General features: G+C 41.1%; 1 protein-coding gene across 3 annotated transcripts in view; it reads left to right on the top strand.

Annotated features, from left to right (window-relative positions):
- The window catches only part of LOC138566364 (contactin-4-like), a 1,270,454-nt gene that overhangs the window by 241,047 nt on the left and 1,009,607 nt on the right, over window positions 1-19,800 (top strand). For all 3 annotated transcript variants that reach the window (XM_069643524.1, XM_069643525.1, XM_069643523.1), the window contains exon 2: window positions 6,866-7,008. In XM_069643524.1, coding sequence (XP_069499625.1) covers window positions 6,954-7,008 — 55 coding nt within the window. In that variant the 5' untranslated portion in view covers window positions 6,866-6,953. The remainder of the gene's footprint in view (window positions 1-6,865; window positions 7,009-19,800) is intronic.

Raw genomic sequence — 19,800 nt, 5'->3', positions numbered from 1 at the left:
GTGTGTGTTTGTGTGTGCGTACGTGCCTGATTGCCTGATTTAGAAACATTTTTTCAATGAGACTTTCGCATGTTAAAACATTATTGTAAATCAGGCCCTCAGTGTGTTGTATTGTGCTGTGTACATTATTCTGCCATAACAGGAGTGTGTCAATGTTTGTGTAAAATGTGTGTTTTATGGTGAAGTTTCTGTGAGCAGAGAATGCACTGCCTGTGTGCTAGTGTGTAGCCATAGCCAAGTGTGGCATTGGTAATCAAGTGTGGGTGTGTGTGCAGCGTTGTCCCTGCTTCTCCACCATTCCCTGTTCAACTGGAGGTCGCTGCCTTGTTCTCATGTTAGCCAGGTGATATTTGCATATGTGAATATCGTAATTTGCATAATGGATGAGCAAACCTACATTCTTTTTACATTTGAGATGCTTTCCTTATCGATTGTGTGTTAGGATGGAGTGCACGCTGTGAAGGGAATAAGGCAGCGCGTTTTCTTGACCGTACCCTCTGTCACAGAGCAGTGTGTCATCCTCACTGAGACAGGCAAGTGCACAGTGTGCTGAAATGATGACTCCAGAGACCGAGAATACATTTCCAGATGCATATTACAGCTATATCTCTTCCCGCAGAGTTCTGATTGGACGGTATTAATCAGCGTGGACCGGGCAAAGGCAGGGTGGATTCAGGGGTGACTGTGTGATGTCAAAAGGTTCTTCATTGGGAAACAAGCTGTCTACAACAGTGCATGTTTCCTCGGACTCCCAGCCAGAAGTCCCACCTCAATGACTGCAACACTTCATTGACTGCAGCTTTCCCAGAAGGCAGCTCTTAGACTAGGCAGAGTGATCATGTTACTGTTCCCCATAGCTATTGCCACTGGCTGGGGGCCAAAGACATAATTACCTTTGACATCCTATGTCACGTCCATACACGTTTTTGGGCTTTGACTCTGTATATCTGAGTTCCACGATTCACTGCTATTACCTTATAAACTGATTAAGATCCGCCAATCAGGGATTGCTGGTGGTTGTTCCCCTGGTTCGCGGTTTGACACAGGATGAGTGTGGTTGGCTCTTTACCGAAACAAGTGGAATGTACTTTCTGTGGGCCTCATTACAAGTTTGCCGGTCCTGAAAAAACCGGCACCGTTGTTTCCGGACCGGCAAACTACGAGTTCTGCGGGTGGGATGGCACCTGCCCACAGACTTTGACGGAATCAACGGCACTGTTGCGCACAGTGGCGGTGCGTCCATCCTCCCCATTCCCTGGGACTCAAATGGAAATGAGGATTTAGGAATGCCGCTGCCTAACTTACCGGACCGCTAGGGCTGTAAAGCACCGGTTATTCCGGCAAGTCAAGCAGTGCAAAATCATCACGAGTCCGGCAGCAGCCTGCCGGTTTTACCGGCATGGCTACCGCCAGACTCATAATGAGGCCCTATGTCTCTGAGCATCAAACCTAAACCCCTTCATTTTAGGTCTCCATTGAAGTCCTGGCATGTTGCCTGTTGATGTGTTACTTGGGTCTCTTGATGCACGCAATCACTCACTCACACACTCACTCTGGGATAGGTAAAACAAAAAAAAGTGTTTGCATCATTCCAAGCCCATCTCGGGGGTCAAACAGCTAGAATGTATAGTATAAAAAGCAAACCAAAATCCATCCAAGTGTGGCCAAATGGTGATTTTTCACAGAAAAGTGCAACGGGGAGCATTCCGCAGGGCTGAATCCAGTCCTTGAATGTATGTCCACTTTGCTCATTCTCCAACAATCTCGTCAGCATTGCCTTCGACAGCTTCGTGCCCAAGCTTTGGCTGTTTTTGCATTAAAGAGGACGACCAAAATCAAATCTTCATTGGTAGGAAGGATTGCTGACCAACAGCATAATATGATTAGGTCTGACCAGATGGCCAGACATCCAGATCTAACACTGAGTTATAGTTATAGTACAAATCATGGAAACAGAAGTCATGAGTGGGCTATGCAAATGGCAGGAACGTCATTTGGGGGTCGACCCTGAGGTCTCCCTTGCTAAGCCTGTGGTCTCCCTTGCTACACCTAAAAAAAAAAGAAAATAATGTTTTTATTTTTTTTACAAACTGAAGCTCCTGGGCTGTGGCCAGTGCCATGTGGCTCTTTGTTTCTGGAGTGGCTGACTTTCTTGTTCAGAATACTTAAAATAAAACAAGTGTAACGCTTTCTGCAGTGACCCTAAATAAGAAAGAATAGGAATAACAAATAATTTCTGGAATTCCTTACAATAATTGCTAGACACATCAACAGTTTATTTCTGGCACACTTCAGTGGGTGAGTCCCTGATTTAGTCTGTTATTAAATACCTCAAATTCACAATGCAGACAAAAACCTCCAAAAAGCATTTAGAGTAGAAAAAGTATACATTTCGGACTGTGTAATTTGCTTTTCGCAGGTTGCATATTTTTTCTGCCATTGTCTCTTTACAATCATCACAAGCCATTACATCTCAGTGTCCTCTTTCACTTGACAAAATACTTCTGCCTAAAAGCTTGTGTATAGTGTAGAAATGTTTGGCCATAGCACATAAAGTAGCCCTTGATTTAATTTTGCCACAATTAATGCTTTGTTGTAATGTGTCTATCTTTCCTATCTCTGTGGCATGTCATTCAGGATGTTTGTTTGCATGTAGGAGGTAACGAGTGCCCAGAATATGGGATGCCGTGTGAGTTTGCTGCTTTCCTTGCGCTACTCTAAATTCCTTAAAACACAGTTATGAACACTCCCAATGGTATGTATCTCGCCAGCCTCTGAAGCCTGAGAATTAGATCCACGCAGGCTTGAAATGTGGCCAACTCTGAGCCAGACCTGCAGATGAACTGGCCTGCTGTTAAATCTCAGTTACAAGTTTAATGGTTTCCATTACAGAGTGTAATTTGCTTTCTGATTTTGAGAACTTTCAGACATGTAATTGCTCAATTTACTATAGCCGGTCAGATAGCTATAGCCGGTAAAATAGCTCAGGGGGTTGACCACTTGCTGCTGCGATGTGTGCTTCTGATCTGCAGGTTCAAATCCCACCAAGGCCAACTCAGCCTTTCATCCTTCTGAGATTGATAAATGAGTACCAACACAGGTTGGGTGATATTGTATGTATATTTGTTCTATATAAAACGCTTAATCCTAGGTGATATATAATAACGCATTATTATCATTTGGCCTTGGACATCTGCTTGCATTCAGAGTAATTTGCTACTATGGGCCTATACACACTGATATTAACCATACATATGGTTATCCATTCTTGTATGAATTGCATATTACACAACAGTGATGTTGTAACCAGAATTTTCGTACTATACTTAGGAATATTGATATGTGATGTCTCTTCCTGTTTTGTTAAGGGGTGAAAGGTTGTGTTCCATCACTTCCCATGATGTCACTTCAGGGTGGGGTCAAATAACATCACCCTCTGTGATTTCATCAGAGGTCAATGGTGGTGTGATGTCACTTCCGCTACCCCTGGCATTTTAGTGAAATGAAGTCCCTGACAAATGGTTACCCTCAATAACTGTGTTGGGTATCTCATCCAAAAATAAAAATATAATACTGCCTCATGATTGGTATATCTTCTGTCTATTTCATCCAGTGACAGTAAAGAGAAGACAGTCCTGGGCAACTGCTGGCCACACTAAGGAATGTACCTTTAATCGAGTGCGGGGAATACAGTTTTGAAAAAGGAATATGGAAAAATACAGCACCGCCAATGTGTTTAGAAACAGGTGGGACTGCAGACAACCGTCACAGCCTCCTCATGGCCCATCCAGGGGAGCCTACCACCATATTTCATGAAGATACCAGTGGCCAATAAGACCATCATGATTCTCTTTTGATTTTTTTATTTAATTTATTTATTTTTATTTCCATGACAGTATTTTAAGGGTTGCATCAAAACTCACCAAAAATTACAAAAGTAGTCAAATAGGAGTGTATGCCGTTGCAAGAAGCAACACAGTTTTATTCACGGTCCAGACGCAGCGGGGACAGCTATATTTAAACATGACACAAAGCAGAACTGCATGAAAAGGTGCTATCAAAGATACGCCCCTAAATCTAGAATTTATTTTCAATGCAAAGTAATTTGTATTCATGATCGTGCCACATGAAAAAATCTCCCCACACAAAGCTGATTGGTGTTCGCACGTTGAACCCTTATAGAAAAGCATACATTATGTTCAATAATTGGATGCACGCACCTTCAAACACCGCCCTCAATTACATGTGATGTCACAATCTACAACCAAACCCACATCACAAAGTTAATTAATTGAAACATTTGGGATGACCAGCGGAACTTTAATCAACTGCTCTGGTCACCTCATCTTGGTTCACATGAAAAGTGCTTATGCCCTGTCACCACCAGATCATTGAACCACGGATGCACTGCTAAACAAATGTTGCATATCGGGGCCCCTCTAAACCCTTTTCCCAGAGAAAAGTTATTACGGCACAATTTGAAAACCGCTGTGGTTCTTTTCAGCTCCACTAGGAAATTGTATTTTACAAGTGATTTTGAACTATGAATTGGTCGTGCATTCATTACTTGCTGTCGGAACCTGCAAGCACTTATCTATGACTTCGAAAAATAACAACCATTCTACACTTATTTCAGTACTGGGCTGGGATCGCAGACTCTGCACTAAGTCACCAGTCACATTGTTTTTTTCCGCACACAAAAGGCTAACACTTGTTTGCTGCAAAAGCAAGCTTTTAAGGCCTATTTCTGCGATTTGTCCTACCACTAAGTTTGATTATACTTACTTTTTATTATGGGTTTTATTCTACAAGTATCAGAATTGGCACACCTCCCCTTTTACAGTGCTATTATCACAGCTGATAAGTGCGTTCCTTCATACCGCGTTGCACTGGCATCTTTATTACATTATTCCCTGCTTTAATTAGATTTATTAATAACTAAATATTTTTTAGCCTCCTTCGGATGATGATGGCTATTTTGAAACATGTTTTCCATGGCCCCCGCCATCCGAACAGGGACCTAGTCCCTTTTCTATGTTAGTGCAGCGGGCATTTAAAAAAGAAATCTCTGACTAGAGGTGGGCTTGCATAGAGCTGATCTCCCGTCGGAGGAAAACAAAAAGAAAACTATCCACACTCTGGTAAATCCCGGAGTGCGAATAGCTTTCACGCACCAGCTGGGGGGCAGACATGGGCAGCCCGAGCTGAGGCTATCGCTTCGCTTGGCTTACCAAAACTCGGGCTGGCGGGCCGTTAAAGCCCATGTCTGCTCTCCAGCTAGAGTGTGAAATCTGTATTCTACTGCTGAGGCTTCTCTCTTGTGTACTAAATATCGATCTGCAGCTTTTTTAAGGGCTCTTGGGGCAAGCACCACTGTATACCCATCCATTCCATCACCTGGCATGAATACTGCCCAAGTCCTCCTTCACTGGCGTCAGTATATATTATCAGACTCAAGCCTGCTTTAAATCCTTTTAACATGGGTGCTTCTGCCATGTCCCTTTTTATATAGACAAATTTCTCTTCACACTCTTGAGTCCAGTCAAACTGTGTCCCTGTTCTGTGTTAGTCTTCTCATTTATTTAGTTTTATTTGCCAAGTCTCTCACATATTTGGCACAGAACTCCACAAGCCCCAACAAGTAGGATAGTTTTGTTTTTTTCCTTCGGTGTAGGCATTTGTGTAATTCCAGCCATATTGTCCTGCTTTGGCCAGACTCCTTTGCCAGAAAATTCATGACATAATTAATCAACTTTTGTTTGCCTAAACTTGTGCTTTGCATGTGTAGGTTCAGATCCCACCCTTATCGCCATCCTCACACCATGAATTCAGTGCAGTGAGTGCTTCAATGTGTGTTTTTATTTGAGGATTGCAGCTCACACATCTCCAGCCTCCTCTGCCCTTTCCCTCTCCCTTTCTCAACCGCTTTCCTCAACTCCCCCCCCCCCTTCTGTAATGGAATCATGTGTGTATTACAAGGATTGAAGCATCTCAGAGCCCCTGATGTTCATCAGTAGTTTCCAGGCCTCCGCTGTGTGTCATAGGTCAGACCTCACCTGTTATCATGCCTCATGAGATGACTAGTTGAATTCGATTATTTTTCTAATCTTTCTGATGTGACAAATCGAAAAGTCTCATTTTAGAGTCATCTCTTTCACCAAGATCTTTGGAGTATATGAAAGTGAGGTAATTTGCCCTTACAAATCCCATGTCAAAGGGCACGGTTGGCCACTTACCTCTAGGACTAAGTGAACTAGTGCTAGCAAAACGTGTAACACCGCAGTTGTGGGTGGTTCAAGTCTTGTAACCCCTCCAGACTTTTCCAGAGTTTTGTATCGAAATGTTTGAGGTTATCCCGGGATATAAAATGAAGCCCATGCAAGGGGTAGCAGGGAGGGTACTGGTATAACCGACAGGGCCCAATCCCGTACCCTCTGATCTGCTGGGGCCTGGAAAACCCCAGAACAGTAGTGTGGCATGTCCAATAGTTGGTTTTCAATTCCAAAACGCTCCTGCACTCGAAACAGAAATATATATATATTCTTCGGATTTTGTTGGGGGTTAGAAGGAAGCCATGATGATTGGGGTTGGTGTTAGAGGAACGGAGGAAGGCATGAGGTTCTTCTGGGAGATGCAGGTGGGAGGGTTTGCAAACCCACACATGTCCCACACGTAGCCCTTTTGGGGAAGTTTGCATATGCTTACTCATCTCAACCATGTCAGAGCTTCTTGAACCCTATTTAACCAAGTAGGACAGCATTTTTGGCGAATTGGCGTGCATTGTTGAGGTTACAAATCTGTTAACAATAATCACAATGTAATGTTTTGTCTTTGTACACATTAATCATGTGTCTCTTTTCTACAGATTGAAAACTTCACAGACGTTTAAAGCGGTGAAGCCTCTTACATTGGACTGATTGGATTCGTCCCTGTTGGACCACCAGCCAATAAGGATGAGGTTACTATGGAAACTGCTGGCTCTGCAGTTGCTCATGTTGGGCCTGGCAGGTAAGCATTTTAAAATTATTTGTGTTTTTAGAAAAAAATCGGCTGCATGGCTTTCTGTATGAAATTAAGTGAATCCTTGCACTTTCCAAGGCCAGTATGGCTGGGCAAATTCAATTTGTCAAAAAATGGCAATAGCAACTGATTAGTGTAAACATAAAGATTCGTGACAAAACAAGTTAATGAATAAAAAAAATGCACAATGTAACTTGAATTATAAAAAAATAATATCTGAAAAAGCAGTATTGTAAATATAAATGTGGGTACGAAATCTCCATCCAAGTTACAATGTGGCAAGTCAGCACATATCCAGATTTTCAATCTGATTGGCAATTAACAAAGAACAAATCCCCAACCTTGATTAAAACACAGAGGCCTGGGCTATTAGTAGTAATATTGTTTGGTTCTGTCACATGGGATGACGATGAATGTTTATTTAAAGAGTGCTTTTTCCAAAGCCCTGTACATAGAGCATATTTACATACAATTATCACCCAACTGAAGTTCGCCCTAATTTATCGACCTTGGAAGGATAAAACACTGAGTTGTTCTTACCGGGGCTCAAACCTACAACCTACAGATCACACTGAGATTGCAGCCAGGAGTGCTCAACTCGCTGAGCTATCTTGCCGGGATTTATCAAATACTTCAAAAGTCCAATGCACATCACCTTGTAACAGAAGAGGACTCCTACCGTTGATGTTTTGTAACCATAGTACAGCAGCAGGGGACCTGACTTGATATTGTTCCAGCCTTGATGCCCTAGGGCTTAGTACGCTCTACATATGAAAAGATAAACAAATAAATAAATGAATAAATAAATAAATAAGGATGTAACTTATGACTGGCCTATTACTGGAAATATGCTAAAGATGTTTGTATTGATTCAATATGTACCTGATAGCCTGAGGTTAAAATTCTAATAATGGATGAAAATAATGATTTTTTTTCAATATATACAAGTGCATGCAACCTAGTGATTAATGTTAGCACACTATGTGAATTTAGACATGCAGGCTACTTGTAATGAGCAAACTAATGAAAGCCATGTTATTTTCTTAAAGAACATACCGAGGAAAAGTCGAGTCCTGACTCATGCTTGAAGCATCAAGAGTTGGCTGGATTTCAATTATGAACTCATCTGCCCTTAATTAGAACATGTGTGACATCGTGCACAGAGTTAACAATTAGAATAGAGTGGCAGGAGTTCTTCCCTTCTTCATAAATGATTAAGGTCACTAAGTCGCAATGTTTAAAATGTGTAAACAGTTAGGGCTGAACTCACAAAGTGTTTTTCAATGGGAATGTCCAATTGAAAAACGCTATGCGAAACAGACCCTAAGTATTCCCTTTCAATGGTAGTGTGACACAGTGCTTGCTCCACCAGTTGTTCCGCGTGCTCTGGTTCTCCAGTCCCGCTTCCACATTGAGCGATTTATCTGGATGATAGTGGAACATAATTATGCAATTCAGTATTTCACAAAGCAAATGTCAATGCCCCTCAAAGCCCACAATCTGTCATAGAATGGCTCTTAAAATAATGGCACCATGTGTTATACACTTTCCATCAGGAGTGAAATGGGTTTCAGCTGTAGGAAAGAAGCAGACTATTGCAAGACCCACTTATCAATTGTGGGGATAACATTTTTCTTCATTCCACAAATACAGCTGCACCCAAACAAAACTGCATTGCCTGTTGCAGTGCATGCTATTCGTTCCTGACATGTTTCCCATGCCATACTTGCACATCATTTGAATGATTCTGACATATGCTGTCTAATGATTGGAGACAGGGGGCCTGGTTCTCGGAGCATTATTCACTGCTTTGTAAATCAGGCCTTAGCTGTTTAATGGCATTATTCTGCAGAATTCTTTGGTTGGTAAGACCGAAAGTGTAAATCCAACCACTGGTCCTGTTCTGAACTAAATTAGTCGTGCATATGAGCCAGACATTGCAAATGGCATCGTCAATAAATGTCAATGGGCACCACAACTGCTAGCTTTATAGATTGTCCTGAGTACTGACGATCAATCAGTCCACCCTCTCCACATAATCGAACCGGGTTTACTTCCTTTAAGTGCCAAGGACGAGCTATCTCGTCCTTGGGATTACCTCCCCAGTACCAAGGACGAGATAGCTCGTCCTTGGCACTTAAGGGGTTAATGAAGGAGAAAATGTTAGAAGACTTTGCTTGTTCATGCAGAAACAAGGATTTTGCAACACAATTAACTGGTACACAACAGTGGAGTACAACATGGGTACATTCTCATCCATAGAGATTTGACTGACAGAAAGCAATACAGGCATTATAGTTGCATAACACTAGCTCACCATGGGGTCTTTTAAGATTCTGTCCCATATTCCTAGGACCTGGAATTGGATTCCCATATAACACTGACCTTACTTCCTAGAATGCACCCCTAAATGATGGAACATGAACATGGAATAGATGTTTCAAAAAACTCTAAATTAAATTAAACATGTAAATGAAATATAAAAACACATCTGGTCATTTACTACTCTTGGTTAAAGTTGCAAATGCTTTTATAGTTTTACCTCAACCACTTCTTTTTGGAGGCCCGGAAATAAAAGAATTGAACTCGTATTGTTTGGAGCAAGTGCCTTGCTTATACAAGTGTCTCTCAAGATGCTATTAAAAATTGTTCGAGCTGAAATCACTCTTGAATTGGGCGACATGTTGACAGATTGTTCTATTGGTCTCCACCATTTCCCCCACGTTATGTTATTTTGGCAAGGCCTGAGACCGTATCAGATCCATATTTTTGCAATTTGTGATGTATCTGCGATGTATAGTAGGCCACAAGGACACTTGTCTAAACAATTGACGTACGTGTTTAATGCAAGTATTTTATGATTTAATGGCTACTTTGCCACCTGTATCTGGATGTCTTACAAGTAAAAATGTGATTAAATTGTTTTTTTTAATGTGAGGACTAGTTTAGACAAGGGCATATTTCCAATTTACCAATTTGTACACTTTGATGTTTTTTGGTAAAAAATCATAAATTGCCTTTGAGTAAAACCTCATATTTATGCTTTTTACATAGGCAATGAGAGTTTTTAAAAAAAAAAAACAGTAGGCTCCTAATTCTGCAACATGTTCAATTGTTCTTCACAATTTTTAGTTCATTTATTTCACAGGCTTCCTTGCATAATCCTATCTCAAAACACCTACAAATAAAAGATGTCCAGTTTTTAAGCCTTCCCAATTGCCAGTGGCCATTTGGAGGTTGTTTTAATGGATTACGACCCAGGCGGAGGACCATGGTGCTATTAACCCGGTGTCCGCCATGGCGGAATGGGGAATTACCACCCCATTCCAAGGTTGGCGGGGCAGCAATTCCCCATGCCGCCATGGCCCTTCCCCATTCCCATTTTTGCCCCATAGGGCTCAATGGGAATGGGGAAGGCGCTAAGTACGGTGCCGCAAATTGCGGCACCGTACTTAGCACCAAGGTCCCTTTGCGGGTCCCTACTTTAACGGCCGGTAAAACCAGCCGTTAAGGTCGGGTCCCGCAAAGGGACCTTGTAATTAGGCTCTAATAGGTTAACGGCGCTGCAACCTTTTACGGCGCCGTTAACCCATTAGCGCCTGGGTCGTAATGAGGCCCATTGTCTGTAAAAGAAATATTGTGTTATGCCATCAGCCACTTGGGCAAATCAATTTCATGAGAAGCAATTTCAATTGTTAATTTTGTTTTAAAAAGTTACAATTTTTCTAATCATGATGGGATTCTGAATCATTCCACAGTAAAATATGTTGTTCAATAGATTCAGAATGGTTTATTTAAGAAACAACCTGCTTTGTTTGTCACATTGGTATCTACGTAATCGGTAGAGTTGTAGGCACTATTTGCTCTGATGTAATAGGAAAATGTTTTGTGTTGACCCACTCTACAAATATGTACAGACCTGATTCTATCCCTTAGTACACACATGTTCACATTATAACACTTACATTGAACTCCATGTTTCTCTATTTTCTAAAATATAGTTTCAAACTATTGCATGAACACATGTGCATAATTATTCACAACGCTGGAATCAATTCCTCAAAATCTACAATACAGTAGTTGGAAATGGCAAAATAAATAATTCTCATTTCACATTGATGCAAATGTGCTCGGCCAATGATACACAGACATCTCAAATACCTTCTATGTATGAACATAAATGTGATGTCAAATCAAGTGTTACAGGAAGATTGCATTGTCAGACAGAAGATTACCAATAAAACGTGCACATGAAAGTTGGGCTATTGTGTTAAAAACTCAAAAGATTATCACAATGAGAATTTGAGACATTTGTATTATCTAACTACTTATAGACATTTTAAAAGAGATTTGACTATCACAACTAAAGTAAGCCTTGATGTATACATACAAATTCTTGATACCAGAACCTGCTAATTTATTATTGTTTGTTCAAAATGCATATGGGTAATTGTAATTTCCTTGGCTGACCAATAGTTTCACATAATGATAGGATTTGGGAAGCAGAATTATAATGTCCTTATCGTGTCACATAAATACAGAACTATATTGAATGAATATTATGTGGTATGGTGTTTATGGTATATAAAGAAAAGCAAGAGGGTCACTGAAAACATCACTTGTAACAGGAATTCAACCATGTTTATTGTAAAACATAAATCTAGTAAGTATTGCCCACGTTCCCGAATACCAAAACAGCTTCCAAGGAAAGAGTCATCACTGATGCATGAAGGTACAGATGTCAAAATATGGCAGATGGAAACACATTCTGCTTTTGATTTTGTAGTTCAGAGCTGCCAAAATATGCATTTGAAGTGGTTTACTTAATGTGCAATAGAGTGATGTTTGAAGGTTTTTGGAAAGTTTGTGAATGAGAATTTATGACACACTGATTGAGGTCTGACCAATTAGGGATCCTCTTTGGTGGACTGCCATAGCATGTGTCTAGATGAAAAACGAATGACTAATGTTGTATTAAAGAGTGCAATGTTTATATAAGAAGAATTGTTGAACCAAAATGTAACCAATGGCTATTCTGATTGGATGAGGATTTGGAATGTTATTGAGGGAATGATCTGCAAAGGCCCATTAAACACTGTGCAAAAGAACCTGTATAAATCAGACCACGATTACACCAAGGTATACAATGTATTTTGATGTGCAACAGACAAGCAATATGCACTAGACATGCAGGTGTTAAATGAAATGACATATATATTGTAAAATATCAGATTTTATTCATATGTAATGTGTGAAGTAAAAATATTGTCTAATGTTTTTATGTCATGTGTTTTTGAATTATGTTGATTGTAAGTTGTATGTGATCTCCAAGCAGACCCTGAAGATGATGTGGGGGACCGAAACATGCAGGGCTTCATGTATGTAGGTGATCAGTGTAGAGAAGTACATTGACATAAATGTTATTAACATATATTGTGATTATTTGATTTATTTTCATCTTCACATATTGGTGTATGGGATAATTGTGTACATTATAAGTGAATGAGTACGGCAGTTGCAATTGTTAGTATGTCTTGGTTCTAGGGGATGTGTGCAATGTTTTTTAGATTTACGTTTTGAAACAAACTTGCATGGCAATCTTGTTACAAGAGTAATTTTCAGTGAAACTCTTTGTATTGTTGTTTAGTGTATCTGGGGATAGGTCACTTCTTTTTAACCCCGGAGTTCCTGTTAATCAATTTGGTGTATGATATATACACCACAGAGCTCTGAAACAACATTGAGGAGTTATGAAACAAATGATATTATGTAATCTAGGTAAGTCAACTAGATAAAGCTGTAAAGGTAGTTTTAATGAAAACAAAGTTGATCATTTCACTGATTAGTGCTTTTGTGACAGCTTGTACATTTGTTGGGATGATCCTAAAGTAAACAACCTTATTTTCTTTCCTGCATAGAGATAGGTCTATGTATATCTTCAATGGTTTGGAACATTTGCATTTCAAGTTGAACATAAATAAAATAGATGTACATGGGCAAAGGACTGCGTTGTTTGGCAAAAGCAATTTGCTTATAACCATACTCGTAATGAGTGTATTGAGGTGTACTGGCTGTTCATTCATGATGAACGGCATGCTGCCATGTCACTCACTATGAGAGATATGTTTCCTTGTCATGGAGGGAAGTTGGTTGTTTACTCAATATGGGCAAGGTGTTGGTGTTCACTCTTCATTGATGGGTGCTGGTTCCCAACTCATTATTTTGGGGGTAATAATTGCTCATTCATGGGGTAAAGGGGTGCCAATTGCTCACGTGTTGTCAACTGCAGAGGTAGTTGAACGTGGAAGCAAAGATAAAATAAATCCTTCCTAATTGGATTCATGTCTGTATGTTTGTGTGCACCTTGTCAGTGAAATACACCATTTGTCAATGTTTTAGAAGAATTTTAACTTGTCTGCCTCAGGATTCTATTAATGTAACAGTTTAATTTGCACCTACATGACCTTTGTAGATCCGTTTTCCATGCATTCATCACTCTGAGTAACAACTGTGTTTGTTACTTGAGAACCTTAATCTGGGGTTGGGGGGTAGTGAAATTGTTCATAGCACAGGAGCTTCAGGCAAAGGACATGCTGCAGTATTGGAACTAGAGGTAGCCAGTGTGGGAGGGGAGATTCATAAACAGCCAGCTGTGGAAGGACTCAGGTCAATGCGTGGGGAAAAAAAGATGTCTTGCATTAATCTGGAAAGGTAGAAAGATATACCTTTGCAGGTGAGAATGTTGAAATGGGTGAACATAGGAATGAGTGAAATAAAGAATCTAATAATGGGGGGCAGAAAGCAGTGAACTAGTATGAGAATGGGTTTTGTAACCTTTAATGAGACTATGGCAATTGGAGAGATGGAATGTGTGGGAATGTGAGAATAGTTATGGAACAGATGTGCTGTACCCCCATGTTGTGGGTGACATGGGATCATTTGGAAGGTACACTTGGTATTTATAGGAATATGGATGGGAATTGGGATGGGATAACGTGTCAGTCATAGGTGATCTGTAGGACATACAAAAGAGAAGAGAGAGGTGGCAGATGAGGCATGATCTTAAAGTATTTCAAGGTAAGCCCTGGGGCTGAAACAGCTAAGTGATGGTAGTGGGACTGGAAGAGAGTTTATAATTGTGCACACATTTACAGTCAAAGAGGACTTGACGAATCAGAATAGTGAGGTAAAGATGCAAAATCCATCTTCAGGAGAGATATAGATACGGTTGATACCTGAAAGTTATCCATTTACTTTTGAGTGATAGCAGAATACCATAATTTAGTATTAGACCATCTAATTGTATGCATAGGCAATGTTGGATTGGGTATCAGCAAGCACACATATTATATGATGAACCCATCCGTATGCAAAGTGACTGGTTTGGGCTGTCTCATTGAGTGATACATGGCTACTCTTTAAGCAAGCCAATGGGATTAACCCATGCAATAATGATGAAAATTGAAGTAATGTTTGCCGTGTCATTATCGGCCACATGTATGACAATGACACAGCAAATGAGCATGGTGAGAGGTCCATCTGGCTCTTTTTAATATATCTGTTGTTAAATTTATGTTTAAAGTAATGTGTATCTGTGTGAGTGTGGCCCCCCTCTGACCAAGCCTCTCATAGCTAGATTTTCTCTTGCCATTTTGTAACATGCGTCACCGTGTTGTATGGTTTATGTGGTGACAGCATCTCCTAAGAAACTAAGATAAGTACATTCCCGTATGTTAATCAAATCGTAGCAGAGAACTAATGTGGAACTTCAACCCTCTTGGGATGCAGACCTGTTATGTGTTCAACATATTCAACATATTGTGCATTAATATTCATGAGATTAATTTGCATGCAATTAAAATCACGTTATGTTAATTCATCTCATGTATGTTAAATTATCTAAAACCATACTTTGTGGGGCTCACGAGGCAAAGAGTTCGATACCTTAGCACGCAAGGAGGAAAAGCACACCATCCCTATGTCCAAAGACAAAGTCAGCAACCTGGGCACGTTTTCTCCCTTATCCACAGATCTCTGACAGATGGAAGTCAATGATTCTCTCTTAACTTCTTGGACTATTAAGCACTAAATATGGAGGAGCCTTTACCTCGATGGCATTCTCTTGCTTCTTTATGGTATGAACAACTCAGTAGCTCGTTATAACTTGATGCCTTTTCCCTTTCAGTCCTAGAGGTGGAATCCTTTGAATCACAGTGTGTATCCGTTGACCATGTAGCTCAGTTCAATCTATGAGTGCTCCATGTCATTTGCACAAATCCGTGAAATCAAGTGGAATGGAATAACATGGTGGCAAATGATTGTAATGGCATTGAATGATTGCACTGGAGGAGCGTGCACACTAGAAAAGGAGTAACAATGCACGGAAATAGAAGCTGGTGGATGAGGCATAGAAAGGGATGGTGGCAGACAGAATTGGAAACAGCCCAGGGGGATGGTAAACAAAACAGAAATCATATTAGATAATAAACCATAGCATAACTCTGCCCAGTACCCCACCACCAATATGGTAGCATTGTATCACTCGCCCAAGCTGGGTTTGTCTTTCAGGGAATGGGATCCCAACTTTGCACCAGTGCAGGTGTAATTTTGCATTGTATCAGCAGGAGGGCACAGTGGCCTCCTGCAAAACATATAAGGCCTGATTCGCACCAGAGGAAACTCTGGACCGTCTGCAAAACTGAATGCAAACATGATTTCTGTGCCTAAATCTAAGAGAATGCGAGCAGGAGGCTCCAGCTTTCTGGTACTGGCAGCCTCACACTGGAATGCCCTCCCTCCCCCAGCCAGAAAACTTGAATCGCACCCTGCTTTCAGGAAAGCTATCAAAACAATGCTGTTCACCTAAAGGCCTTGATTCGCGGATCTCAATATGGCTGATTTGTCATACCAGCCTACGGGTGTTCTGTACACCTAAAATGTATCTTCCTCACTGTAACCGAGAGCCAAATCATGTCTACTGTATGATGTTCTCCATTCGCAATAACGCCTTCATATATCTCCTGCTCACTGTAACCATGAGCCAAGCATACTCACGTACCTAAGACAAATATGTGCAAATAAGACAACTGCTGCAACAGCGCCTCAATGCCTGTGGGCTGTACATGCGCTTTACAAATACAAATAAAGAAATAAATATGTATTTTCACTAGGGCAATGCTAACGCATAGCAAAAGTGAATTTGTACCAGTGCAAGGTTTCTGGAATACGTCCATGGTCACAGGATGAAATTATTTGTGAAATTCCCTGGAACATTTCTTGGATTTGCAACTTCCTGTTCAGAGCTGGAATTCCTCAGTGCAACATCACCAATAGTTGCTTAGATTTCTGGGGTTTCCGAGGAGGTATGCAATCTTTATTTTACTGAAGCTGAAGGTTCTTTATGACTTTTTGATGAAATGACATCTCCTTCACAGGAGTACAAGAATGAGAAGTGGATAAAGTGACTACTCAGCGTGACATTTCTACAAGATAAGGGTGATCCCAATCTAGCAAACAGACCTATACCTCATTTGACTTTCCTGGTAAAATGGTCCGATGGAAGGCTACACACTCAAGAGCGGTGTGAATGTGATCTAGTAGCAACACAAACAGCAAAGCACAACAGTCCAAAGTAGATGTCCAATCAAGGTTTTTTATATATTCCATCTCCAATAATGACTAAATAGAAAAAAAACACTATACAAAACCCACCTCTATGGAAAAAACAAAGCATATACAACAATAGAAAAATACAGCACTCTGGGTAGTGAATCTGGGGTGGAAGGCAAGTAAAAACTACCGGTTTTTCATAAAGGATGTGTTCTTGTGCGCAAAAGGGATGCAACCTGACCTTACCAGTCTATAGGGCCAAAGATGGGCGAAGGGGCAGTTATCACTAAATGATACCTTTCACTGCTCTTGATGGCTCGGCATCATCTAACTAGGCATGTTGGTTCTGTATGTACAGTTTGAATCTGGCTTGAATGCAGATGTTATGAAGTGCCAGATGTAGAGCAGGTCTTGAGCTGGGGTCGAGCTGTAGTTTGTTGTGGTTTGAAAAAGTGCAGACCATGGGGGGCACCAGCGTCAATTCTGGAGTCAGTTCAACAAAGATGCTGCTTACTGAATGAACATTTCGAGGTGGGTTGCCTGATGCAGTATTCAAGGGTCACATTCGATGAGGCTTCCAGGGTCAGTTCAACTGGCAATGAAGATCAGCAGCAAAGATGCTAGTGCTTCGAAAAGACTCTCACAGCATCATTTAAAAAAGTGAGGATCATGAAGGTACGAGGGTTTGTTCAAGAGTCAATTCAATGGTGAAGATGCTGGTGAATGGATGTGCAGTTCCAGTAAGCAGTAGAACTTTCCAGTGTGGCGTTTGAAGGTCATGGTTCAATGGACCCACAGGGTCTGTTTGACTGACAATGAAGATTGACAATGAAGATGTTGGCAGTTCAAAAAGCAGTTCAAAGGCAGAGAGTGCAGCAATGAGCTTCAGGTTTGAGTGGAGGCATCAATGTGCATAGGTGGTGTGAAGGAGAACTGTTTCGAGACTTCAGAACAGCTGCTTGAAGAATAGTCAAGTGTCACATGCAGATCTGGATGGTCCTGTTGGATTGATGGGGTCGAACTGTTTGAAAAACAGCTCAAAACGGTTTGACAGCAGAAACACTGTGATCCTGGTTGTATTGACTCTCAGATTTCTGTGAGTTCCAAATCATTGATTCAAGGATAACATTTGTCCTTGTCCATGGGCTCCCAACATGGGGAGGCTTACACACACCTGCAGGGCTCCTTCAGTGTAGTGAGGACCTGGGTACCAGTGTGGCTGGCAGTGAGGCCGGTCTTGCTTTAGCAGCATATCATCCCCAATGTGCCCTGAGGATGGGTAGGGAGCAGAACCTGCCTCTTCACTGGACAATCAATCTTCACCCCACTTGTAGATGGCTTTGGAAGTTCAACTCTCCCAACAGAGTTCTAATGAAGTCTTCCTCAGATTTGTTTTTCTTTCAAGTAGGAATCAAGGAAGAAGTCTGAAGCTCCCTCATGTATAGACAAAAGCCCGCTGGTGATTGGACTAAAGAACGCCTGTTTTAGGGACCCAATCCCTATCCTTGAGACAAGTGGCCTTTGATTTCTGAACTCATACCCAACATTCTTTGCCAAAGGAAGAAGGGGACAGAAAGGAAGAAAGAAATAGAGAGAAATAAGATGGTTTAATCTTCCTCAGAACTATAAACATTCTGAACTAATTCAGCCCCTTCCCTTGTCAATAGCATTAAATGATATTTTTGGTATGCAGCACCCTGAGTCTAATCATATTGTGATTGATGTGTCCTCTGAATTCCGTTTCATAGGACAGCTCCTATTGGTAGACTGTCCTGCTAGACCTCATGAAGGATCAAAATGAGAGGCCCAGCAATTCAGTCTCCTACCCTGAAGCTTGCAGAGACCAACTGTCTGACCAGAATATACACAATCCTTACCCAGCAGGCCTGAGCTCACAGCGCTGACACATGTATTATAGCATTAGGATGTGGTTGCTTATAATTATGTGATGTACTATCCACCATACCCTAAACCCAGGTATGGCTTTTTATTTAAATATGAATCTGCCATCAGAAAATAAATCATTCATGCCGACCTAATATTCAAACTATATACTGAAGTGACTTGGCTGTCAGAGCAGCTGTCAAATGTGCACCTGTTATTCCTGGACCTGATCTGTGCCACTGGAGAGCAGGCGCTGCAGATCAGGATACTGATCTAGCAGGGCACACATATACACTAAGCTTTTTGAATGGAGCACATGAAAGGTTGATCTGGTTCACAGATCACCATTTCTGGGAAGGAATTATCCCCATCATTTATGAATTAATAAAAAAAAAAAAAGCCAGGGCTTCTACACGCTTGCCAAATGGCAATACATCACTGACTTGCAGCTGGATTACTGGATTACTTCATGACTTGGTGTCCACTCCACTGCCTGACAGTGGATATTCTTAATCTGGCAGGAGAAGTTCTATGTTTACAGGAGATGGCCTTCTGGGATTCACAGCTTGAAATAGCTCTCGCTTGGCAATAGTGTCTCTGTCTGCTGGAACTGGAGTTAGTTGTCACCTGAAGCGGGAGTCCTTCAGATCTTAGAGCAGAAGTTTTATGTTTCTTGGAGCTAAAATTCCCTAAAATATGTCATTGTTTTTCCTATCGGGTGGATCAGGAGCTCAATGTGATTTTTAACTGCAAGTCTCTTCGATTCAGAAGGGATGTCCTGCATGACCTTTTTGCAGCATTTATAGCCTGTCCTTCAGAGCAGGAGTTATCTGTGACTTTGAGCAAAGTCGTAGGGAGTGAATCATAGTCGCACATTTCTATTGTGTGTGTATATACAGTTGTTGGTTCCTAGAAACTTTGATACTTTTTGTCTCAGATGTAGCACACTTTGTGAGTTCACGGCTGGAGTTCTCTATGACTTGCAGCTATGACTTGCAGCTGTTGTTCTCAGCCATTCAGAGCTGGTCACAATGGGATATAGTTGGTGCTGAAATAGAGTGTTCACTTGCCTGAGGTAGAGTTTCTCACTCACTTAATAATGTAGCGACAAGATGCCTTGGGTCGCAGCACGCTCTATGTGTACCCAGTAACATGACATGGCTCTGATCTTGTGTCGCACACTCTATGTGTACCCAGTAACATGACATGGCTCTGATCTTGTGTTCGCAATCACGTTGAACTAGAGATCTTGTTATTTTGAACTGGAGTTTTTGGTAAATTGGCGAG

The sequence above is a fragment of the Ambystoma mexicanum genome, chromosome 2p (assembly GCF_040938575.1).
Source record: "Ambystoma mexicanum isolate Mex_15411 chromosome 2p, UKY_AmexF1_1, whole genome shotgun sequence".
In the NCBI taxonomy this organism is placed as follows: Eukaryota; Metazoa; Chordata; class Amphibia; order Caudata; family Ambystomatidae; genus Ambystoma; species Ambystoma mexicanum.
Note: the sequence above shows the minus strand (reverse complement) of the source record. Positions and strands in the feature narration are given on the sequence as shown.